The 24,391-nt window shown below is 49.2% G+C and overlaps 2 protein-coding genes across 2 annotated transcripts in view; both read right to left on the reverse strand.

The window, feature by feature from the left end:
* TARP (TCR gamma alternate reading frame protein) overlaps window positions 1–6,508 on the reverse strand; it is a 32,991-nt gene extending 26,483 nt beyond the window's left edge. The window contains exons 1-4 of the mRNA XM_075083665.1: window positions 6,119–6,508; window positions 5,720–5,998; window positions 4,305–4,367; window positions 3,890–4,194 (exon numbers count right to left, since the gene is read on the reverse strand). Of these exons, the coding sequence (XP_074939766.1) occupies window positions 3,890–4,194; window positions 4,305–4,367; window positions 5,720–5,998; window positions 6,119–6,161 (690 nt within the window). The 5' untranslated portion in view covers window positions 6,162–6,508. The remainder of the gene's footprint in view (window positions 1–3,889; window positions 4,195–4,304; window positions 4,368–5,719; window positions 5,999–6,118) is intronic.
* A 10,737-nt stretch (window positions 6,509–17,245) lies between these two features.
* On the reverse strand, window positions 17,246–21,370 carry LOC142052883 (uncharacterized). The gene is made up of 4 exons (XM_075083667.1): window positions 20,982–21,370; window positions 20,583–20,861; window positions 19,168–19,230; window positions 17,246–19,057 (listed from the first exon to the last, which is right to left on the reverse strand). The coding sequence occupies exons 1-4, from the start codon at window positions 21,022–21,024 to the stop codon at window positions 18,693–18,695; spliced, it is 750 nt and encodes a 249-aa protein (XP_074939768.1). The 5' UTR covers window positions 21,025–21,370; the 3' UTR covers window positions 17,246–18,692.
* Between the last annotated feature and the right edge of the window lie 3,021 nt (window positions 21,371–24,391).

Consider the following 24,391-nt stretch of genomic DNA (forward strand, 5'->3'; position numbering starts at 1 on the left):
TACCACACAAATGGTGTAACTGGGGACTTATTCCAAAGCTGTAGCTTGAAGGGTAGTGGGCCTAGAATGATTTTTCCTTCTGCCAGCTGGCCCACCCGGCCGTCCTGTAAACCCACCCAGAGACAATCCAGCCAGACCTATGAAAACGCCACCTTGTTGTTGGTGACGTGAAACCAGAGCTCTGCTGGTGCTGACTGTAGCGCGTGTCTGCAAAACCCGCGCTAGCTCAGCAGGTGTCTTGGATCTGGCTGCCTGTACAGTGTGTCTGATTCAAGGCTGATGGCGAAGGTAGGGTGGGGGTGTTCCTGCGTGCGGTCAAACACTTCAGGCTCCGGTTCAGGAAGCAGAGCACGTCTTTGTGCAGGCCGCCTATGGCCTTCAACTGCTGTGCATCCCACCTCGCACAGTAGTAGGTAGCCGAGTCTTGCAGAGTTAATTTGCTCACTGTCAGGGTGCAGACAGATTTGGCAGGGTCCTTCTCAAGACTAAATTTCCTCTCATCGGACTTGTTTTCAAGGAGTGGCCTGGAGTACATGTAGGCAATGCGCTCGGGCGCTGCGCCGGGCCTCTTTCGGTACCAGTGAATGAAAAGGTTGTTAAAATCAGGATGGGAGACATGGCAGTTGATTAGCACTGTTTTGCTTTCTGGCTTGGTGATGGATCTTGGGGTTTGCTGCAAGACTTGTGCAGACCTGCCTGTGTGAAAGAAAAGGAAAGATAAAACCCATGAAGCTGAGATAAGAGAGTGTGTCCTTTGCCCGTGGTGGACATGCAGGCATAGGGGTGAGCAGGGCACGCACAAGAAAAACCAGCCACCAGGAAGAAAATACTCAGCAGCCACATTGTCACTTCCCTCCTTATGGCTTCCTTTCAGGGACAGGGTCAGGACCAGACTCAAGTGGTGGCAAAGCAGTTCTGAGTGGCAATGAACCACCCAATGAGACTGTGCCAACTGCGATGTGTTAAATAATTATGCACAAACCATTTCCTTTGATTGACACTTAAGTAGAAGGCAAACAAACAAAAACAAAACAAAACCCACCCATTTAAGAAGAGAGCTCACTACTGAGGCAAACATTTTTCTTTTCCCCTCTTTCCCCCAAGAAATTTGCTTAGATGATGAGTAATGAGTCTTTTTTTTTTCTTTTTTTTTTTTCTCAACATACAATTTCTGTGCTCTAGCTTTCAAAGTCCGTTCTTCATACCCAGATTTTAAGGTACATTGGCTATCAGAGGGCAGAACAGAACAGATGTCCCTTGAAAGCAGGCAAAACTGCTGCCCTAAATCCCTGAGACCAGGAAGCATTTCTGGGTAATTGCTCCTGTATGTCTGTTTGTACAGACATACACCTCCATGCACCTATTGTTGCCTGCTGCTGGAGGCAGAGCGCAGGGTTGCACCCTGCACCAGGCAAGGAGGGACGTGAGGTTACACTTTGCCTCTACCTCACGCTGGTGATGCAATTCCCTTCTGCCTATCCTTCCAGGTTAATCACCTAAAGCAGCCAAGCAGCGCTTGTATGGTATTTTTCACAACTTGTCACCCTAGTGTATTCTTGCAGGTCTGCTGAGCCTGGCAAGCAGGCCCTTGGAGTCAGGTGAGGTTTCCAGACCTTGGGAGAACAGAGGAAATTTTGTGTTAGCTGCCTGATGGTTTTCTAAGGATGTGAGGTCCCAGTAAGTGCAATAGTAGGTAGCCTCTTGCTGCTTTTTTATTTTATATCTTGTCAGAGTACAGGTGGACTCCATCCCTGCCTTCTCGTCCCAGAAAATATCTCTGTAAGATTTGTCATAAAAAGAAGGGTCCCCCATTTGCATGTCCAGAATGCACTTTGTTGTTCCTCCAGGGTTGTGTTGGTACCAGTGGAGGAAGGTATTCAGAAAGTGTGACGCAGGGAAACAGCAGCTGATCCGCACAGTCATTTGCACGGCTCTGCTGGTGGAACGTTTTGGCTGCCTGAGGCTTTGCATCCATCCGCAGGGAAAGCAGAGAAACAGCACTGTTGTGACAGCAGCAACCAGCCCCCAGGGCTCAGAGATTGTCACTCTCCCAAACCCCTGCAACTTACATCACCAGCAAAGGGCTGATGCAGCCAGAAGCACCTTCAGCAGCAACATCTGGGTCGTGTGATGCCAAGCCTGCCTCCATGAACCAGCCAGGAGCAGAGTCCGTCCCCAGCAGAAGGGAGCAGCACATAGGAGGACAAATGAGTGACTCAGGTGGCCATCACCCAGTGGCAGCTCCTCTAAATGCCTTGAGCTTTTTGGGGCCATAGGAGGTCTCCTCTGCCTCTGTATGAAGGTTCCATGACACACTGAAGTTCCCAAAGGTAAGTCCGGTGTGAGCAACTACAGCTTTTCTTTAAGGAAACTGCCTCAGGACTGTACCCAGGTCCTGGGACTGTAGCCCTTGAAAAGTTGAGCCAGAGCCACTGAGGAAGGGCTGTGAGTCAGATCAGCTCCAGCCGTATATCGGGGTGTGAAGGTTCCAGTGCGGAGGTCACACTGGTGGGCGGTGAGTGTGTGCTGTCCCCCAGAGGTCTGCAGGAAGTGGGAGGCATTCCCCCATGCCGCTATGGATCTCCTTTTCCTGTTTTCTGTTTCAGCTGCAACATGCTGAAGTGCCCAGAGTGCCCCCGTGCTGGTGCTGCCCTTCACAGAAGGACTTAAGGTCTGCTCTCCCAAAGCCCAGGGTTGTGTTTTTGCCCTGCTCCCTCCTCTCGGGAGCCTGAACCACACCAGCTCACGGTCACCGCAGCCAAGGCTGTCCCATACCTTCACATCCCCAACAAGTTCTCCCTTGTTTGTGAGTTGGAGGGGCAGAAGACCACCCTTCCTTGTTGGCTGCTTGGTCACCTGTGTTTGGAAGTTGTTGTCAACTCACGCCAGAAACCTCCTAGATGGTTGTGAGGAACCCTCACGTCCCGCAATGTGAAGACACAAGGCGAGCAGCCTGCAGTTAATATCTCAGGTCACGTGCTCTACAACCTATTTTTCAAAGAGTTAAGCAGGCCAGACACATGAATAGTGAGGCGTTACGTATTCAAAGCTTTCCAAAAGTCCAGCCAAAACGATGTTCAGAGCCTGCGGAACTGGAAAACCACCACAATGGAGGTATTTGTGCTCATTTGTGAAGGCCCAGACGCATTAAAGGAGTATCTCACAGGATATTGAGGATGTGCACTCTGTCCTACCGCAGGAACTCAGAGGCACAAAACTGTCTCCGTTTTTCTGACGTAGCTGTCAAATGGCAAATGGCAGCTTTCCTCAAACTCGTCTTTGATCATAGACCCTGATTTGTAACAGTCAGTGCACTTAACCCAAAGGGCCTGAGAGTCTCTGCTTGCCAGGGGCACGGCCCCTGGCTGAGGATTTAACGTCTGCCCTGGACACACCACGTGAGAAAGTGTGACAATAACACTGGGCTTTCTGGGGTGTTGTAGAAGTTTGTCAAGAGCGAAATGCAAAGGAAGGTAAAAAAAACCAACACATGAAGGAGAGTGTGCAAGATCATCTGGTCTTCCCTCCTTTTAAATTCATGTAGGTTTTTTTTTAAAGAAAACACAGAGGGGATGGAGATGTCTTTCTCTGCTAGCTCCAAGGATTCTAACAGAGAAGAGAAATTTGCAGTTGACATTTGTTCAAAGAGACGGGCGTGTTCACTGTCGGGAGTGCTTTCAGGACAATCAAGCTTTACTCTTAAGACAATCAAGCCTTCATCTTAAGAGCCATGTTCACTCTATTTACGCTGAAATGACTGGGAATCTCCCATTTCTGGATGTTGTAGATATGGGTCAGTGCTGAAATGTACTGAGTTCAGAACTTGCGGTTCAGAGTGCAAAACGACCTTTTTGTATGGCTTCTCTTTGCTGATCTAATGCTGTGACACCTTGGTAAACCAATAGGCACAGTAGTAAGTGCCAGAATCACTCAGCGTTAAATATTTTATCCTTAGAACATAGAGGGGGTCTGACGAAGGTTTCCAAACTTCAAATCTTATTTCATCACTGCTATCATCAAAAACAGGTGACTGTCCCGACATGTACAGTATCCTCTTTGGTGGCTCCCCAGGAAGCTGCTTGTACCAGTGCACAACGTTATTGGTTCTCATCTGGCACTCCATGCTGACAGAGCTGCCCTTCACCTGCCTCCGGAGCGCTGGGCTTTGCACTGGCACTGCCTGCGTGTCTCCACCTGGAAGGGGAAGCAGAGAAATTGTGTGAAGGGAAGAAACCACTGGAGTTTGGAGCCCCGACTGTGCTCTCGGCACACGGGAAGGAGAGGGGAGAGGAAAAAGGGCTTACGGGACCACAGAGAACTTGCAAGAAGGACTGGGAGCAGCAACATGTTGCCCGTGTGGGTTAAACCTGGAAATGAAATGGAGAGAAAAACGTTATAAAGCCCTTCAGGTGGAGAAAGCTCCAAACAAGTGGGAGGAGGAAATGACTCATTTGTCACATCCAATGGTCGTTCTTCAACTTGCTACCATGGCGGGGGGTTAAATTTATTGACAAGCGAAACCCCATCAGCAACGATGTAGAGAGGAGCTAAAATAGTCAATTTGAAGTAATTTTTCTTCCTCTATCAATCTGCTACATTCCTCTCAGACTTACGTGCTGAGCTCACACATAAAAAGTCCAGGTTACATTCTGGCCCTTCCCAAGGACGTTCTCCTGACCTCAGACACCCCAAAGCTGTCCCAGAAGCACGTTTCAGCAGCCTTTCCTAGAACATACTGCCTGCTTTGGTAGCACGAATCAGGTAAGTCATAGTGAACTGTCACCTCTGAGTCTTCCTTAAAGCAGCTCCAAACTGCCTCGTCCCCTTATCCATCTACCCCAGACACGGTGATGTGACGCCAGGGTGAAGCGTGCACGTCTCCCAGGCAGCCGTTTTCTGCCCTCTGCTGTTTCTTGTACTTTTCCTCATTTCAGAGCCCGGCAAAGGTGCCCTGCAAAGGCTGCATGGCAAACGGTCACTTGGGCAGCAGCCACCACACAGCACTCTCTACGCTGGGAATGATTTCTCATTTTCTGACCCAAAAGAGATAATCAACTTTGGACTGCTGTAGTCTGCAGCTTTCTCTCGTAAATGATCTTCACAATAATTTCTCGGGGCCGTCTTTTCAGGAGAGGCACAGTATTACAGACCCTTGCCTATAACAAGGGGTCCTAGGGCGTATCGGTGTTAGAAGCAGCCCTCCTCATCACTGAGTGACCATCATCAATGAAACATTAGGGTGGGAGTGACCAGTGAGGAGCATCACCAGTATCGCCATCGTGACCTGGGTGTGAAGTCTCCCAGGCTACCTCTTCAGTGCAAATATGCCCCTCCTGTGCTGCCTGCCTGCCATTTGCTTCATTTTTGCCAGCTCAGCCTGTATGTGGGGAAGTATCTGCCTTCTTGAAAGACAAAACTGTGCCACTGTCTACATTCAGCTGTAACGCCATCACGCACAGGAGTGCTCCTTTTCCCCAGCACAGCGCATTATACCTGTTGAGGTGCAGAATGCTGCTTTTCTGTGCTTTTCTCTCTGTCAGTTATTTAGACTGACATACTCAGCATGAACCTGTTGTGTTGTTTTAGAGGCAGGAAGGTGCAATGGTGTTTCTCTGCATTTGACAGAAAGCCTGCCGCTCAGGGTACAGGCAGCTTTGTGTACGGGCTGCCTGTGCTCTTCTGGTTCTGTGGGACTGCCAGTAGGCACAGTAGTAGGTACCTTCATCGCTGGAGTCGACGTCCCTGACAGTTAAAGTGCAGACATCTGTGTCTTTCTTCGAAGACCCAAACTTGTTTCTATAGGAACTGTCATCATAAGCAGGTTGAGCTGATCCGATATACAGAATCCGTTCGGGAGCTTTGGGTGGTATATGTCGGTACCAATGTATATACGCAGACCGGAAGTCAGATATGCCCTCGGCTTTACACTCAATCCATGCAGTTTTCGTTTGCCGTTTGGTAGTAGATACTTGGCTCTGCTTCAGAAGCACTTGTCCATCTAGAAAGAAGGAGAGAAAACACAAGGAGCGCTCTTAGCCTGCTGTTCACTCACACTCGTAAATAAGGGGTACCTCCTGCCGCTGCCGCGTGCCATGCTGTGGTGACAAGGGGAACCTACGAGACCAGGCTGCAGCCAGGGCCAGGAGCGGGAGCAGCAGCATCCTGATGGCTCTTGCTGGCGTCTGCCTTCAGGAAGAAGGGGACAGATCTCCCGACAGCAACGGAGAGCTGCTGCGGCTGAGGAAAGGAAATGACTCACTTGGGCATCATCCGGAGAGGCTCCGCTGGCAGCAGGCAGGTGATGTTGAGAAAAAGCAGCGTGGCTGCACCCTGCTGAATGTTAACAGCCCGATTATAGCTTTTACACAAGCAGCACAAACTCACCTGATTTTGCTCACTCTCCCTCTCTCTCTCATGCACTCTCCCCCCAGATTACTTTAACTCATTTAACAAAGTAATTGTGTAGCCTGAAGCAGTTTTACCACTGCTTGTAAAGTAGTTGAAGGCTGCTAAACAATGTGTGGGGTCAGACGCTTTTCCTCAGTCCCACTGCCAATAAAAGGAAGCAGGTATCCCTTCAAGGAAGGTGTTATATATCGCCCAGGAAAATGGACCACCATGGGGAAGGGTTTCCAGTACCTGAGGGAATTATCTGTGCTTGAGGTGATTTATGGTGAGTTGGACGATGAACAGTCACCCAAAGATCCAGATGAAGGCCAGTGCGCATGACCCACGTGGCGGAAGTTTGTAAGGAGGGCACCATCATTTTATGCAAACTCATTGGCCATAATGCCTGGAAAGATGGCGAGGCACCAGCGGTGGTGGATGTGATTTGCAGACTCTGTGATTATGAAGCAGATACCTCTTCCTCCCTCATCTCAGCTGTGGAGAAACTGTCCGGGAAGGTTCAGCAACTCAAAGAGGATATGTCCTACCCCCCACCTGTATGGACCAGTATCTCAGCCATTAGGAGAAAGCGTCCTTTTGCTCAAGAGAGAGGATACACACCATGGGCCAGCCTATGGTTTTACCCACGTGACCACGGAGAGGACATGAGGAAGTGGGGTGGAAAATCTACCTTGACCCTAGAGGCGTGGTTACATGAATTGCAAGGAAAAACAATTATTCAGGGGGGTTCTCCTAGGCAAGTTGCTGCTCTGGTTTCCAGTAAGCAGTTCCCCAAACAGAGGAATAGAAGTGCTGATTTTACTTCTGAGCTTAATAGAGAGACTTTTGATTCACATTTACAAGTGAGTTGTGAATGCTACAATGAGGACTAGAGAGGCCCTACCTCCAGCCAGGTGGAGGAAAGGGACAACCGAGTTTACCGGACTGTCGATCTGATGGCACATCAGACGCACAGGAGTATAAGGCTTTAGTGGACACCAGTACAGAGTGCACCGTAATGCCATCAAGCTCTATAGGGGCAGAAACCATCAGCATTGCTGGAGTGACAGGGGGATCCCAAGAGCTAACTGTATTGGAGGCCGAAGTGAGCCTAACAGGGAATGAGTGGCAAGAGCACCCCATCGTGACTGGCCCAGAGGGTCCATGAATCCTTGGCATAGACTACCTCAGGAGAGGGTATTTCAAGGACCCAAAAGGGTACAGGTGGGCTTTTGGTGTAGCTGCCTTGGAGACGGAGGGAATTCAACAGCTGCCTACCTTGCCTGGTCCCTTGGAGGACCCTTCTGTTGTGGGGTTGCTGAGGGTCAAAGAACAACAGGTGCCGATTGCCACTACAACAGTGCACTGGTGACAATATTGCACCAACTGAGACTCCCTGATTCCCATCCGTGAGCTCATTTGTCAACTGCAGAGCCAAAGAGTGATCAGTAAGACCTGCTCACCCTTTAAACAGTCCCACATGGCCAGTGTGGAAGTCTAATGGAGAGTGGAGACTAACAGTAGACTGTCGTGGCCTGAGCAAAGTCACTCTACCGTTGAGGGCTGCCGTGCCAGACAAGCTAGAACTTCAGTACGAATTGGAGTCAAAGGCAGCCAAGTGGTATTGCAAAACTGATATCACTAATGCATTCTTCTCAACCCCTCTGGCAGCAGAGCGCAGGCCACAGTTGGTCTCACTTGGAGGGGTGTCCAGTACACCTGGAATCGACTGTCCCAGGGGTGGAAATACAGCCCTACCATTTGTCATGGACTGATCCATACTGCACTGGAAGAGGGTGAAGCTGCGGAACACCTACAATATACTGATGATATCACTGTGTGGGGCAATACAGCAGAAGACGTTTTTGAGGAAGGGAAGAAAGTAGTCCAAGTCCTTCTGAAGGCCGGTTTGGCCATAAACCGAGGTAAGGTCAAGGGACCTGCACAGAAGATCTAGTTTGTAGGAATAAAATGGCAAGACGGATGTCATCAGATCCCAATGGAGGTGATCAACAAAATAACAGCCCTGTCTCCATCCACTAGCAAAAAGGAAACACAAGCTTTTTAGGGACTGTAGGTTTTTGGAGAATGCATATTCCAAATTATAGTCTGATTGAAAGCCCTCTCTAGCAAGTGACCCAGAAGGAGAGTGATTTCAAATGGGTCCCTGAGCAACAACAGGCCTTTGAATAAATTAATCAGGAGATAGTTCATGCAGTAGCTCTTGGGCCAGTCTGGGCAGCACAAGATGTAAAAAATGTGCTCTGCACTGCAGCCGGGGAGAATGGCCCTACCTGGAGCCTCTGGCAGAAAGCGCCAGGGGAGACCCGGGGTCGACCCCTAGGGTTTTGGAGTCGGGGATACAGAGGGTCCGAAGCGCACTATACTGCAACTGAAAAAGAGATATTGGCTGCATATGACGGGGTTTGAGCTGCTTCAGAAGTGGTTGGTACAGAAGCAGAGCTGCTCCTGGCACCCCGACTACCGGTGCTGGGCTGGATGTTTGAACGGAAGGTCCCTTCTACACATCACGCAACTGATGCTACGTGGAGTAAATGGGCCGCACTGATCATGCAATGGGCTCGAATAGGAAACCCCAGTCACCCCGGAATCTTGGAAGTGATTGTGGACTGGCCAGAAAGCAAAGATTTTGGACTGTCACTAGAGGAGAAGGTGACACATGCTGAAGAAGCCCTGCTGTATAACAAACAGCCAGAAAATGAGAAGCAATATGCCCTCATCACTGACAGGTCCTGTCGTCTTGCGGGAAAGCATTGGAGATGGAAGGCTGCTGTATGCAGTCCTATATGGCAGGTCACAGAAACTGCTGAGGGAGAAGGTGAATTGAATAATTTTGCAGAAGTAAAGGCCATCCAGCTGGCTTTAGACATCGCTGAACGAGAAAAGTGGCCAGTGCTCTATCTCTACACTGACTCATGGATGGTGGCAAATGCCCTGTGGGGTGGTTATGGCAATGGAAGCAGAGCAACTGGCAGTGCAGAGGCAAACCCATCTGCGCTGCCAAATAGTGGCAAGACATTGCTGCCTGGGTAGAGAACCTGGTTGTGAAACTATGTCACGTGGATGATCACGTCCCCTAGAGCAGGGCCCCTGAAGAACGTCGAAACAACCAGCAGGTGGATCAGGCTGCTGATATTGAAGTGGCTCAGGTGGATCGCATAAGGGTGAATGATTTATAGCTTGGTGGGCCCATGACATCTCAGTCCATCAAGGAAGAGATGCAACATACAGATGGGCTTGTGATCAAGGGGTGGACTTGACCACAGATGCTATTGCACAGGCCTGGCAGATTGATTATATCACCCTCCCACAAACCTGCCAAGGCAAGTGCCATGTGCTTAAAATGGTATAAGCAACCACCGACGCTGGGAACATATCCCGTGCCCCGTGCCACCAGCAGGAACATTATGCTGGACCTTGACAAAAAAGTCTTATAGCGACAAAGGCCCCAAAGGGCCTGAGAGTCTCTGCTTGCCAGGGGCACGGCCCATGGCCGAGGATTTCACTTCTGCCCCAGACACATCAAGTAAGAAAGCGTGACAATAACATTGGGCTTTCTGGGATGTTGTAGAAATTTGTAGAGACTGAAATGCAAAGGAAGGCCAAAAAACCCAAACACATGAAGGAGGGTGTGCAAGATCGTCTGGTCTTCTCTCCTCCATGCCTTTTTTTCAAAAGAAATCACTGAGGGGATGGAGATATGTTTCTCTGCTAGCTCCAAGGGTTCTAACAGAGAAGAGAAATTTGCAGCTTACATAGGTTCACAGCAGGCCGTGTTCACTGTCAGGGGAGTGCTTCCAGGACAATCAAGCTTTCTTCTTAAAAGGCAAGTTCACTACATTTACGCTGAAGTGACTGGGACTCTCTTGGTTCTGGATGTTACAGCTATGTGTGAGTACTGAAATGATGTACTGATTATTAACATCATAAATTTAGCAGTTGTCATGAACAACTTCCTATTTTTCTTATCCAGCTACAGAAAATCATGAGAGAGGGGTGGAATAGGGAACTTTCTGCATTTTGGCAGAGTTCAAACCTTGTGGTTCAGAGTGCAAAACAACCTTTTTGTATGGCTTCTCTTTGCCGATCTAACACTGTGCTGCCTTGATATAACCCAGTAGGCACAGTAGTAAGTGCCAGAATCCCTGGGGGATAAATAATCTATTGTAAGTCTATAGAGGGGCTGTGCAGAAGGCTTCTGAGCTCGAAATCTCTTTTTATCACCACTGTCATCATAAATAGGTGACTGTCCCGACATGTACAGTATCCTCTTTGGTGGCTCCCCAGGAAGCTGCTTGTACCAGTGCACAGTGTTATCGGTGCTCATCTGGCACTCCATGCTGACAGAGCTGCCCTTCACCTGTGTCCGGAGCGCTGGGCTTTGCACTGGCACTGCCTGCATGTCTCCACCTGGAAGAGGAAGCAGAGAAATCGTGTGAAGGGAAGAAACCACTGGAGTTTGGAGCCCCGACTGTGCTCTCGGCACACGGGAAGGAGAGGGGAGAGGAAAAAGGGCTTACGGGACCACAGAGAACTTGCAAGAAGGACTGGGAGCAGCAACATGTTGCCCGTGTGGGTTAAACCTGGAAATGAAATGGAGAGAAAAACGTTATAAAGCCCTTCAGGTGGAGAAAGCTCCAAACAAGTGGGAGGAGGAAATGACTCATTTGTCACATCCAATGGTCGTTCTTCAACTTGCTACCATGGCAGGGGGGTTAAATTTATTGACAAGCTAAACCCCATCAGCAATGATGTAGAGAGGAGCTAAAATAGTCAATTTGAAGTAATTTTTCTTCCTCTATCAATCTGCTACATTCCTCTCAGACTTACGTGCTGAGCTCACACATAAAAAGTCCAGTGGTTCTGTGTGGCCCAGTGGTGAGCAGCGAGTGTGTACCGTCACCCGGAGAGCTGAGGGGAGGTGCGCGGTACGTGAGTGGGTGGGAGGCATTCCCCCATGCCACTAGGGACCTCCTTTTGCTGTGTCAGCTTAGTCACCCAGCTGCAGCATGCTGAAGTGCCCAGGGTGCCCCTGTGCTGATGCTGCCCTCCACTGAACAGTGGGAGGCCATCACCCTCTAGTTGCCGGGGCAGCTGCACCATGGGAAGGCACCTTCACTTTGGTTTTGCATGTGGGAGGAAATGCACAGCCGCAGGTTTTCATTTTGAATTTTGGATAAGATGCAAACACCTCTTGGAAAGGAAGACTGGTAAACAAAAGCGAGGCTGGTGAGGGCTGCTGTCAACAGCCATGGCAGAGGGTCGTCTCGATGCATGGGGCTGATGCCATTGCGCGCTCCCTTGTGACTGGTGAGTCTGGGCTGCAGTTCTCCAGCTGTGAGGGAGATGAGCTGCTTCGGCCTCCCTCCTGCTGGTGGTTGGCCACATGCAGCAAGCTGGTGTGTTGCTGACTGGCATGAAAAGGTGCCCATGAGCAGAAGGCTCAACGGAGAGGCAGGCAAGGAGAAACCCCTGCCCCTGTGTGTTGGCAATGGAAAGGGTCCCTCTCTTCCAATGAAGAACAGTTGGCAAGTCCTTAATTTTGTCAGGCCTCCCTCACTTTCAGGGGAGAAGAAGAAACGACTTAAGGACCAGCAAGCTCAACAAAGTGATCATGAAAAGAGAAATATGAAATGGAATTTATGGTGAAGGGAGGGAGGTGCAAGGAAAAGGTTACTCATCTCCGCGCATCCCATGATAGTCTCCTGCGTGGGCAACTCTTGTTAATCAGAGTGAAAACTGTGTAGGCAATTTTATGCTGAGGACCTGAAATCCAGCCCTGCTTGGCAAAACCTACCAGGACATGTATAAAACAGAAGCAGTACGTTGTTATTCTTCTGATCACAGATATCTTCTGGTACGTTGTGGAATAATCGCTGGGGGTGACTTAGAAATTAAACTTATGTTTTTAGCAAAGGTACATCACGGAAGAAGCTTGCAGGGGAGGGTGGGTGCAGCTGACAGGTCAGAAATCCAATCTATGGCAGTTCCCTAGGCTCGTAGCATTAGACGTCAGCAATGCCAGGGGAACTTGGTGTACTGCATCTAAGAGGATTTGTCCAAAGATGGAACAGTGTGGAGACACTGTGGCCAGGCTCCGTGACCATGGAGCTGATACACTGCACATTTGGCCAGGCTCTGTGATCAATGGCAACTTGCGGTACCATGGAGCTGGTACACTGCACATTTGCTACCTTGAGCCAACGCTCTGTCATGCTTTTGACAAAAGGCTGTCCTTTTTGTCATTATAATACCAAAGCACACCTCCATCCCAAAAGCTACCTGCCTCTAAGGTGCAACCACCCCTCACTGGGCAAAGCAAGGAAACTTTACACCAGTCATAATAAAGGTATGTATGACTAGAGTCACTCAAGCTCCACCTGAAAGGTCAAAAATAGTATAAATTAGGCTTAGAGAAAGGGGGTGTTGGGGAAGACACCATCGCGTACCACTCTGACTTCTGGGACCAGTCGATGGGCTGAGCCTCTCTTTTCCCCTCACTGAGACGCCTTTGGGTAAGATTTGAGCACTTGGCTATATCAAGTGTTTCCCCGGGAAAACTTATAAACCTCTCTATAGCTTCACTTTAAACCTCCAATTCATTAGAGTCATACTGTATTTGCTTAACGCACTCGTCGCCTAGCAGTGTTACTAATTTTCTCAGTATTTGTGTGTGTCTTGTAACCAGCAATTCCATTCCCGGTAATCCAAAGGACCTGTGTACCTGTTGCTTTAATAAATCGTACTATACATTAATCTAGCCGTGACCGTTCTCACTGAATGTGACCGGCCTGGGCAGCTGCCACATTAGTTACTGACAACAATTACTCTGAGGGGTGGTTGCATCTACAGTCCTTAGAAAATAAACCGTTGACCAAGTCTGAGACTGGATTTAGCTGCGCCTAGACTCCTCTCTGAGAAGGAGTTTAGAAAGCAAGGGGGTCCTGTCTGAACCTCGTGACTCAACCGTAGGGTCTCCCCCTAGCTACTGCTCAGACTCAACCATTGCTGAGGTTACACTCTATCCCATCGTCCAGGTCATTGGTGAATATGTTGAACAGGGCTGGGCCCAGCACAGACCCCTGGGGAACGCTGCTAGTTAGGGGCCTCCATCCAGACTCTGCCCCATTGATCATGATGCTCTGAGCTCTGCTGTTCAGCCAGTTTGATGGAATTTAACAGAGTTTAAAAGTGGTTTGACAAGGTTCAGTACGTTTGGTGGCAAGGTTCACCTTATTAATTACTACATGGGAAAACGTACAAACAAAAATGAGGTTAGGCTTGAGTTAGAGAGATTCACAGAGAGAGTTAGAGACACAAAGAGTGAGGAGGACCCTCCCGTCGAGTTGTGACGTTCAGAGTGGTCCCCCCTTGCTTTCTAAACTCCTTCTGGTGCACCTTGAGGTGTGGATGGGTCCAGTCGTAGCCTCAGACTTGGTCAATGGTTTATGTCTAATGCAATTATCCGTACAATGTTTGTAGTAGCATTGAGTAGCTACATGGATTAATAATATTTCATAGTATTAATTCATCATGCTCTCAGTCACTTACTGAGGACCTGGTGCGGGTAAGGGATTGTCATGTTTTTAGGTGGGATAGAGTTAATTGTCTTCACTGTAGCTGGTATAGTGCTGGTTTTGGACTTAGTATGAAAATTACGTTGATAACACACTGATGTTTAGTTGTTGCTAAGTAGTGCTTGTACTGGTCAAGGACTTTTCCAGCTTCCAGTGCTCTGCTGGGTACACAAGAAGCCCGAGGGGAGGGGGCACAGCCAACAGAACTGATCCAAACTAGCCAGAGGGATATGCCGTATCATATGATGTCATGCCCAGTATATTAACTGGGGGGAGCTGGCCGGCGAAGCGGGGATCGCTGCTTGGGGACTGGCAGCGACGGTCGGTGGGTGGTGAGCAGTTGCATCACTTGTTTTTTTTCCACCAGGTTTCATTTCTCTCTCTCTCTCTCATTATTTTCCTTTTCAATACATTATCATTATTATTACTGTTATTATTATTATCATCATCATAACCATTATTACTATCATCACTATTATTACTATCACTATATTATTCTAATTATTGAACTGTTCTTCTCTCAACCCACAAGGGTTTGCTTTTGCTCTTCCGATTCTCTCCCCCATCACGCTGGCATGGGAGCAGTGAGCGAGCGGCTGTGTGGTGCTTAGTTGCCGACTGGGGTTAAACACCACAAGAGGGATCCCTCTGCCTTGGGTAAGGAAGGATCTCTCAGACTCAGGTAAGGAATGGCTACCCTTGAGAGACATCCCTGCTCAAGGGAAGAGTCACCTTGTGTGCAGTCCAGCTGCAATTCAGGGAGCGCTCAATCTGGGCCCATCCTCATGGTAGTATTTATAGAGTGAAGTAGTTGGCTGCTATCAATAGTAAAGGCAAAACAGGCGTTTCAGTGTTACCGCTTCTATCTCCTGTACTTTGGTTATCTTGCATTTTTGTGTTTCGATACCAGCCTTTGAAATATTCAGCAAGGCACCTTCACTACCTTGTATGTGAGGCAGGGGCTTTCAAGCTCAAGGACGTGAGGCCTGTGGCGCCTCAGTCAGCCTGAACCAAAGTAAGGCTAGGGGTCAAGTGTATCCATCAGAACATCCCATCAGGCGCCATGGACTCCTGTATGTTCAGTTTAAGTGCTCACTGACTTGATCCTCCTCCACCAAGGGCACATCTTCCTTGCTCCAGTCTTCTCCTGGGGTCTCAGGGGCATGGGAATCCTGAAGTCTGGCTTCACAGGTGAATACTGAGGCTAAGCAAGCAGTGCAGACCTCGGCCTTTTCCATGTCAGTTGTCACCACTTTCCCTGCCCTACCGAGCAGCTTTGCCTAGTCTCTCTTTTGCTGCTGATGTGCTTGTAGCATTCTTTCTTGGTCCCCTTCACACCCTTTGCCCAAGTCAACTCCAGCTGGGCTATTGCTTTCCTAAGCCCACCCCTGCATGATCAAACTGCAGCTCCATATGCCTCCTGGGCCACGTGCCCCTCTTCCACCTCTTGTACACTTCAGTTTCATGCCTGACTTCATGCTCTTTTCTCTTGCATGAAGGCCTCCTGCTGCCTCTGCTTGATTTCCTGCTTGTCAGGATGGGCCTTTCTTGAGCTTGGAGGGGAGATGCTTGAATATCAACCAGCTCTCCTCAGCACCTTGTCTCTCCAGTGGTGTACCTGATGGGATTCTTCAAAGCAGATCTGTGTAGGACTTAAGGTCTGCTCTCCCAAAGCCCAGGGTTGTGTTTTTGCCCTGCTCCCTCCTCTCGGGAGCCTGAACCACACCAGCTCACGGTCACCGCAGCCAAGGCTGTCCCATACCTTCACATCCCCAACAAGTTCTCCCTTGTTTGTGAGTTGGAGGGGCAGAAGACCACCCTTCCTTGTTGGCTGCTCGGTCACCTGTGTTTGGAAGTTGTTGTCAACTCACGCCAGAAACCTCCTAGATGGTTGTGAGGAACCCTCACGTCCCGCAATGTGAAGACACAAGGCGAGCAGCCTGCAGTTAATATCTCAGGTCACGTGCTCTACAACCTATTTTTCAAAGAGTTAAGCAGGCCAGACACATGAATAGTGAGGCGTTACGTATTCAAAGCTTTCCAAAAGTCCAGCCAAAACGATGTTCAGAGCCTGCGGAACTGGAAAACCACCACAATGGAGGTATTTGTGCTCATTTGTGAAGGCCCAGACGCATTAAAGGAGTATCTCACAGGATATTGAGGATGTGCACTCTGTCCTACCGCAGGAACTCAGAGGCACAAAACTGTCTCCGTTTTTCTGACGTAGCTGTCAAATGGCAAATGGCAGCTTTCCTCAAACTTGTCTTTGATCATAGACCCTGATTTGTAACAGTCAGTGCACTTAACCCAAAGGGCCTGAGAGTCTCTGCTTGCCAGGGGCACGGCCCCTGGCTGAGGATTTAACGTCTGCCCTGGACACACCACGTGAGAAAGTGTGACAATAACACTGGGCTTTCTGGGGTGTTGTAGAAGTTTGTCAAGAGCGAAATGCAAAGGAAGGTAAAAAAAACCAACACATGAAGGAGAGTGTGCAAGATCATCTGGTCTTCCCTCCTTTTAAATTCATGTAGGTTTTTTTTTAAAGAAAACACAGAGGGGATGGAGATGTCTTTCTCTGCTAGCTCCAAGGATTCTAACAGAGAAGAGAAATTTGCAGTTGACATTTGTTCAAAGAGACGGGCGTGTTCACTGTCGGGAGTGCTTTCAGGACAATCAAGCTTTACTCTTAAGACAATCAAGCCTTCATCTTAAGAGCCATGTTCAGCCTATTTACACTGAAATGACTGGGAATCTCCGATTTCTGGATGTTGCAGATATGGGTCAGTGCTGAAATGATATACTGATTGTTATCATTATATATTTAGCAGTTGTCGTGAACAAATTGCTGTTACTTAGTTGCAGAAAATCATGAGAGAGGGTTGGAATAGGGAACTTTCTGGATTTTGGCAGAGTTCAGATCCTGTGGTTCAGAGTGCAAAACAACCTTTTTGTATGGCTAATCTTTGCCCGTCTAATGCTGTGATGTCTTGGTAAAACCCAGTATGCACAGTAGTATGTACCAGAATCACTTGGGGTTAAATAATCTATCTGAAGACTATAGAAAGGCTTTGTAGAATGCTTCCAAGCTTGAAATCTCCTTTTATCACCACTGTCATCAAAAACAGGTGACTGTCCCGACATGTACAGTATCCTCTTTGGTGGCTGCCCAGGAAGCTGCTTGTACCAGTGCACAGTGTTATCGGCGCTCATCTGGCACTCCATGCTGACAGAGCTGCCCTTCACCTGCCTCCGGAGCGCTGGGCTTTGCACTGGCACTGCCTGCGTGTCTCCACCTGGAAGGGGAAGCAGAGAAATTGTGTGAAGGGAAGAAACCACTGGAGTTTGGAGCCCCGACTGTGCTCTCGGCACACGGGAAGGAGAGGGGAGAGGAAAAAGGGCTTACGGGACCACAGAGAACTTGCAAGAAGGACTGGGAGCAGCAACATGTTGCCCGTGTGGGTTAAACCTGGAAATGAAATGGAGAGAAAAACGTTATAAAGCCCTTCAGGTGGAGAAAGCTCCAAACAAGTGGGAGGAGGAAATGACTCATTTGTCACATCCAATGGTCGTTCTTCAACTTGCTACCATGGTGGGGGGTTAAATTTATTGACAAGCTAAACCCCATCAGCAATGATGTAGAGAGGAGCTAAAATAGTCAATTTGAATTAATTTTTCTTCCTCTATCAATCTGCTACATTCCTCTCAGACTTACGTGCTGAGCTCACACATAAAAAGTCCAGTGGTTCTGTGTGGCCCAGTGGTGAGCAGCGAGTGTGTACCGTCACCCGGAGAGCTGAGGGGAGGTGCACGGTACGTGAGTGGGTGGGAGGCGTTCCCCCATGCCACTAGGGACCTCCTTTTGCTGTGTCAGCTTAGTCACCCAGCTGCAGCATGCTGAAGTGCCCAGGGTGCCCCTGTGCTGATGCTGCCCTCCACTGAACAGCGGGAGGCCATCACCCTCTAGTTGCCGGGGCAGCTGCACCATGGGAAGGCACCTTTGCTTTGGTTTTGCATGTGGGAGGAAATGCACAGCCGCAGGTTTTCGTTTTGAATTTTGGATAAGATGCAAACACCCCTTGTAAAGGAAGACTGGTAAACAAAAGCGAGGCTGGTGAGGGCTGCTGTCAACAGCCATGGAAGAGGGTCGTCTCGATGCATGGGGCTGATGCCATTGGGCGCTCCCTTGTGACTGGTGAGCCTGGGGTGCGAGGGTGTGAGGGAGATGAGCTGCTTCGGCCTCCCTCCTGCTGGTGGTTGACCACATGCAGCAAGCCGGTGGTAAGCATGTGTTGCTGACTGGCTTGGAAAGGTGCCCATGAGCAGAGGGCTCAACGGAGAGGCAGGCAAGGAGAGACCCCTGCCCCTGTGTGTTGGCAATGGAAAGGGTCCCTCTCTTCCAATAAAGAATAGTTGGCAAGTCCTTAATTTTTCAGGCCTCCCTCACTCTCAGGGGAGTGCTTTGATGACAATCAAGCCTTCCTCTTAACAGCCATGTTCACTCTATTTATGCTGAAGTGACTGGGACTCTCTTGTTTCTGGATGTTACAGACATGCGTGAGTACTGAAATGATATGCTGATCATTATCATCATATATTTAGCGTTTGTCAGAAACAAATTGCTGTTATCCTTATCCAGTTGCAGAAAATCATGAGAGGGGGGTGGAACAGGGAACTTTCTGCATTTTGGCAGAGTTCAGATCCTGTGGTTCAGAGTGCAAAGCGACCTTTTTGTATGGCTAATCTTTGCCCGTCTAATGCTGTGATGCCTTGAAAAAACCAGTAGGCACAGTAGTAATTGCCAGAATCACTCGGCGTTAAATAACCTATCCTAAGACTATAGAGGGGCTTCGTAGAATGCTTCCGAGCTTGAAATCTCCTTTTATCACCACTGTCATCAAAAACAGGTGACTGTCCCGACATGTACAGTATCCTCTCTGGTGGCTGCCCAGGAAGCTGCTTGTACCAGTGCACAGTGTTATCGGCGCTCATCCGGCACTCCATGCTGACAGAGCTGCCCTTCACCTGCCTCCGGAGCGCTGGGCTTTGCACTGGCACTGCCTGCGTGTCTCCACCTGGAAGGGGAAGCAGAGAAATTGTGTGAAGGGAAGAAACCACTGGAGTTTGGAGCCCCGACTGTGCTCTCGGCACACGGGAAGGAGAGGGGAGAGGAAAAAGGGCTTACGGGACCACAGAGAACTTGCAAGAAGGACTGGGAGCAGCAACATGTTGCCCGTGTGGGTTAAACCTGGAAATGAAATGGAGAGAAAAACGTTATAAAGCCCTTCAGGTGGAGAAAGCTCCAAACAAGTGGGAGGAGGAAATGACTCATTTGTCACATCCAATGGTCGTTCTTCAACTTGCTACCATGGTGGGGGGTTAAATTTATTGACAAGCTAAACCCCATCAGCAACGATGTAGAGAGGAGCTAAAATAGTCAATTTGAATTAATTTTTCTTCCTCTATCAATCTACTACATTCCTCTCAGACTTACGTGCTGAGCTCACACATAAAAAGTCCAGGTTACATTCTGGCCCTTCCCAAGGACGTTCTCCTGACCTCAGACACCCCAAAGCTGTCCCCGAAGCATGTTTCAGCAGCCTTTCCTAGAACATACTGCCTGCTTTGGTAGCACGAATCAGGTAAGTCATAGTGAACTGTCACCTCTGAGTCTTCCTTAAAGCAGCTCCAAACTGCCTCGTCCCCTTATCCATCTACCCCAGACACGGTGATGTGACGCCAGGGTGAAGCGTGCACGTCTCCCAGGCAGCCGTTTTCTGCCCTCTGCTGTTTCTTGTACTTTTCCTCATTTCAGAGCCCGGCAAAGGTGCCCTGCAAAGGCTGCATGGCAAACGGTCACTTGGGCAGCAGCCACCACACAGCACTCTCTACGCTGGGAATGATTTCTCATTTTCTGACCCAAAAGAGATAATCAACTTTGGACTGCTGTAGTCTGCAGCTTTCTCTCGTAAATGATCTTCACAATAATTTCTCGGGGCCGTCTTTTCAGGAGAGGCACAGTATTACAGACCCTTGCCTATAACAAGGGGTCCTAGGGCGTATCGGTGTTAGAAGCAGCCCTCCTCATCACTGAGTGACCATCATCAATGAAACATTAGGGTGGGAGTGACCAGTGAGGAGCATCACCAGTATCGCCATCGTGACCTGGGTGTGAAGTCTCCCAGGCTACCTCTTCAGTGCAAATATGCCCCTCCTGTGCTGCCTGCCTGCCATTTGCTTCATTTTTGCCAGCTCAGCCTGTATGTGGGGAAGTATCTGCCTTCTTGAAAGACAAAACTGTGCCACTGTCTACATTCAGCTGTAACGCCATCACGCACAGGAGTGCTCCTTTTCCCCAGCACAGCGCATTATACCTGTTGAGGTGCAGAATGCTGCTTTTCTGTGCTTTTCTCTCTGTCAGTTATTTAGACTGACATACTCAGCATGAACCTGTTGTGTTGTTTTAGAGGCAGGAAGGTGCAATGGTGTTTCTCTGCATTTGACAGAAAGCCTGCCGCTCAGGGTACAGGCAGCTTTGTGTACGGGCTGCCTGTGCTCTTCTGGTTCTGTGGGACTGCCAGTAGGCACAGTAGTAGGTACCTTCATCGCTGGAGTCGACGTCCCTGACAGTTAAAGTGCAGACATCTGTGTCTTTCTTCGAAGACCCAAACTTGTTTCTATAGGAACTGTCATCATAAGCAGGTTGAGCTGATCCGATATACAGAATCCGTTCGGGAGCTTTGGGTGGTATATGTCGGTACCAATGTATATACGCAGACCGGAAGTCAGATATGCCCTCGGCTTTACACTCAATCCATGCAGTTTTCGTTTGCCGTTTGGTAGTAGATACTTGGCTCTGCTTCAGAAGCACTTGTCCATCTAGAAAGAAGGAGAGAAAACACAAGGAGCGCTCTTAGCCTGCTGTTCACTCACACTCGTAAATAAGGGGTACCTCCTGCCGCTGCTGCGTGCCATGCTGTGGTGACAAGGGGAACCTACGAGACCAGGCTGCAGCCAGGGCCAGGAGCGGGAGCAGCAGCATCCTGATGGCTCTTGCTGGCGTCTGCCTTCAGGAAGAAGGGGACAGATCTCCCGACAGCAACGGAGAGCTGCTGCGGCTGAGGAAAGGAAATGACTCACTTGGGCATCATCCGGAGAGGCTCCGCTGGCAGCAGGCAGGTGATGTTGAGAAAAAGCAGCGTGGCTGCACCCTGCTGAATGTTAACAGCCCGATTATAGCTTTTACACAAGCAGCACAAACTCACCTGATTTTGCTCACTCTCCCTCTCTCTCTCATGCACTCTCCCCCCAGATTACTTTAACTCATTTAACAAAGTAATTGTGTAGCCTGAAGCAGTTTTACCACTGCTTGTAAAGTAGTTGAAGGCTGCTAAACAATGTGTGGGGTCAGACGCTTTTCCTCAGTCCCACTGCCAATAAAAGGAAGCAGAAGTAAGAGCCTGATGCTTAATGAATTTGAAGGCCCTCAAATTCCTGCTCATCGCACAAGTTGAATGCCAAATGCCAGGAGACTACACAGCACCATCTGGGAGCTCAGAAGGAGGATTGCTGCGCTTGTGACTGTTTCTTGTCACAGGTAAGGTGAGAGGTTACAGCCCAGAGCGGCATCTCCAAATGTACCTTGTGCCAGAGGCTGGGCATAGGGTCGGTCTTTTCGGATCGAAGCACAGCGGTCCTGTGACCTTAACAATCAGTTGTTTGGCTGCAAACAGAAAGGGGTGAAAAAACTTCAACTGTCTTTCTGTTTGAACAATGGAAGTCTGAGGATCTGTTTTATTGTTGCTGTTTGTTTTGCAGGCTAGCTGCCGCGTTGGACGAGAAGCCCCGCTGAAGTCAGTTGAGAGACTTGTGTTTTTTAACTTAAATGAGGGTTTGATCCTCTCCAGATGGAAAACAAAGAGAAACTAAGACAAGATTCTCTACCTGCAGAGGAGTACAAAATGAGTATCTGATATCTGCAGTCCTGAGCGGTGCTTCAAGTTTGTTTTCACTTGCACCCCTCTGTTCTACCACACAAATGGTGTAACTGGGGACTTATTCCAAAGCTGTAGCTTGAAGGGTAGTGGGCCTAGAATGATTTTTCCTTCTGCCAGCTGGCCCACCCGGCCGTCCTGTAAACCCACCCAGAGACAATCCAGCCAGACCTATGAAAACGCCACCTTGTTGTTGGTGACGTGAAACCAGAGCTCTGCTGGTGCTGACTGTAGCGCGTGTCTGCAAAACCCGCGCTAGCTCAGCAGGTGTCTTGGATCTGGCTGCCTGTACAGTGTGTCTGATTCAAGGCTGATGGCGAAGGTAGGGTGGGGGTGTTCCTGCGTGCGGTCAAACACTTCAGGCTCCGGTTCAGGAAGCAGAGCACGTCTTTGTGCAGGCCGCCTATGGCCTTCAACTGCTGTGCATCCCACCTCGCACAGTAGTAGGTAGCCGAGTCTTGCAGAGTTAATTTGCTCACTGTCAGGGTGCAGACAGATTTGGCAGGGTCCTTCTCAAGACTAAATTTCCTCTCATCGGACTTGTTTTCAAGGAGTGGCCTGGAGTACATGTAGGCAATGCGCTCGGGCGCTGCGCCGGGCCTCTTTCGGTACCAGTGAATGAAAAGGTTGTTAAAATCAGGATGGGAGACATGGCAGTTGATTAGCACTGTTTTGCTTTCTGGCTTGGTGATGGATCTTGGGGTTTGCTGCAAGACTTGTGCAGACCTGCCTGTGTGAAAGAAAAGGAAAGATAAAACCCATGAAGCTGAGATAAGAGAGTGTGTCCTTTGCCCGTGGTGGACATGCAGGCATAGGGGTGAGCAGGGCACGCACAAGAAAAACCAGCCACCAGGAAGAAAATACTCAGCAGCCACATTGTCACTTCCCTCCTTATGGCTTCCTTTCAGGGACAGGGTCAGGACCAGACTCAAGTGGTGGCAAAGCAGTTCTGAGTGGCAATGAACCACCCAATGAGACTGTGCCAACTGCGATGTGTTAAATAATTATGCACAAACCATTTCCTTTGATTGACACTTAAGTAGAAGGCAAACAAACAAAAACAAAACAAAACCCACCCATTTAAGAAGAGAGCTCACTACTGAGGCAAACATTTTTCTTTTCCCCTCTTTCCCCCAAGAAATTTGCTTAGATGATGAGTAATGAGTCTTTTTTTTTTCTTTTTTTTTTTTCTCAACATACAATTTCTGTGCTCTAGCTTTCAAAGTCCGTTCTTCATACCCAGATTTTAAGGTACATTGGCTATCAGAGGGCAGAACAGAACAGATGTCCCTTGAAAGCAGGCAAAACTGCTGCCCTAAATCCCTGAGACCAGGAAGCATTTCTGGGTAATTGCTCCTGTATGTCTGTTTGTACAGACATACACCTCCATGCACCTATTGTTGCCTGCTGCTGGAGGCAGAGCGCAGGGTTGCACCCTGCACCAGGCAAGGAGGGACGTGAGGTTACACTTTGCCTCTACCTCACGCTGGTGATGCAATTCCCTTCTGCCTATCCTTCCAGGTTAATCACCTAAAGCAGCCAAGCAGCGCTTGTATGGTATTTTTCACAACTTGTCACCCTAGTGTATTCTTGCAGGTCTGCTGAGCCTGGCAAGCAGGCCCTTGGAGTCAGGTGAGGTTTCCAGACCTTGGGAGAACAGAGGAAATTTTGTGTTAGCTGCCTGATGGTTTTCTAAGGATGTGAGGTCCCAGTAAGTGCAATAGTAGGTAGCCTCTTGCTGCTTTTTTATTTTATATCTTGTCAGAGTACAGGTGGACTCCATCCCTGCCTTCTCGTCCCAGAAAATATCTCTGTAAGATTTGTCATAAAAAGAAGGGTCCCCCATTTGCATGTCCAGAATGCACTTTGTTGTTCCTCCAGGGTTGTGTTGGTACCAGTGGAGGAAGGTATTCAGAAAGTGTGACGCAGGGAAACAGCAGCTGATCCGCACAGTCATTTGCACGGCTCTGCTGGTGGAACGTTTTGGCTGCCTGAGGCTTTGCATCCATCCGCAGGGAAAGCAGAGAAACAGCACTGTTGTGACAGCAGCAACCAGCCCCCAGGGCTCAGAGATTGTCACTCTCCCAAACCCCTGCAACTTACATCACCAGCAAAGGGCTGATGCAGCCAGAAGCACCTTCAGCAGCAACATCTGGGTCGTGTGATGCCAAGCCTGCCTCCATGAACCAGCCAGGAGCAGAGTCCGTCCCCAGCAGAAGGGAGCAGCACATAGGAGGACAAATGAGTGACTCAGGTGGCCATCACCCAGTGGCAGCTCCTCTAAATGCCTTGAGCTTTTTGGGGCCATAGGAGGTCTCCTCTGCCTCTGTATGAAGGTTCCATGACACACTGAAGTTCCCAAAGGTAAGTCCGGTGTGAGCAACTACAGCTTTTCTTTAAGGAAACTGCCTCAGG

The sequence above is a fragment of the Phalacrocorax aristotelis genome, chromosome 2 (genome assembly GCF_949628215.1).
Source record: "Phalacrocorax aristotelis chromosome 2, bGulAri2.1, whole genome shotgun sequence".
Lineage (NCBI taxonomy): Eukaryota > Metazoa > Chordata > Aves > Suliformes > Phalacrocoracidae > Phalacrocorax > Phalacrocorax aristotelis.

What these genes read in the sequence shown, in the direction of transcription:
- LOC142052883 (XM_075083667.1), bottom strand. Translation starts at nt 21,024, where the DNA reads ATGCTGCTGCTCCCGCTCCTGGCCCTGGCTGCAGCCTGGTCTC. An exon ending in CGTCGACTCCAGCGATGAAG is followed by an intron (nt 19,231 to 20,582) that starts GTACCTACTACT and finishes TTTCATTTCCAG; the next exon opens with GTTTAACCCACACGGGCAAC. An exon ending in TGCAAGTTCTCTGTGGTCCC is followed by an intron (nt 19,058 to 19,167) that starts GTAAGCCCTTTT and finishes TTCCCCTTCCAG; the next exon opens with GTGGAGACACGCAGGCAGTG.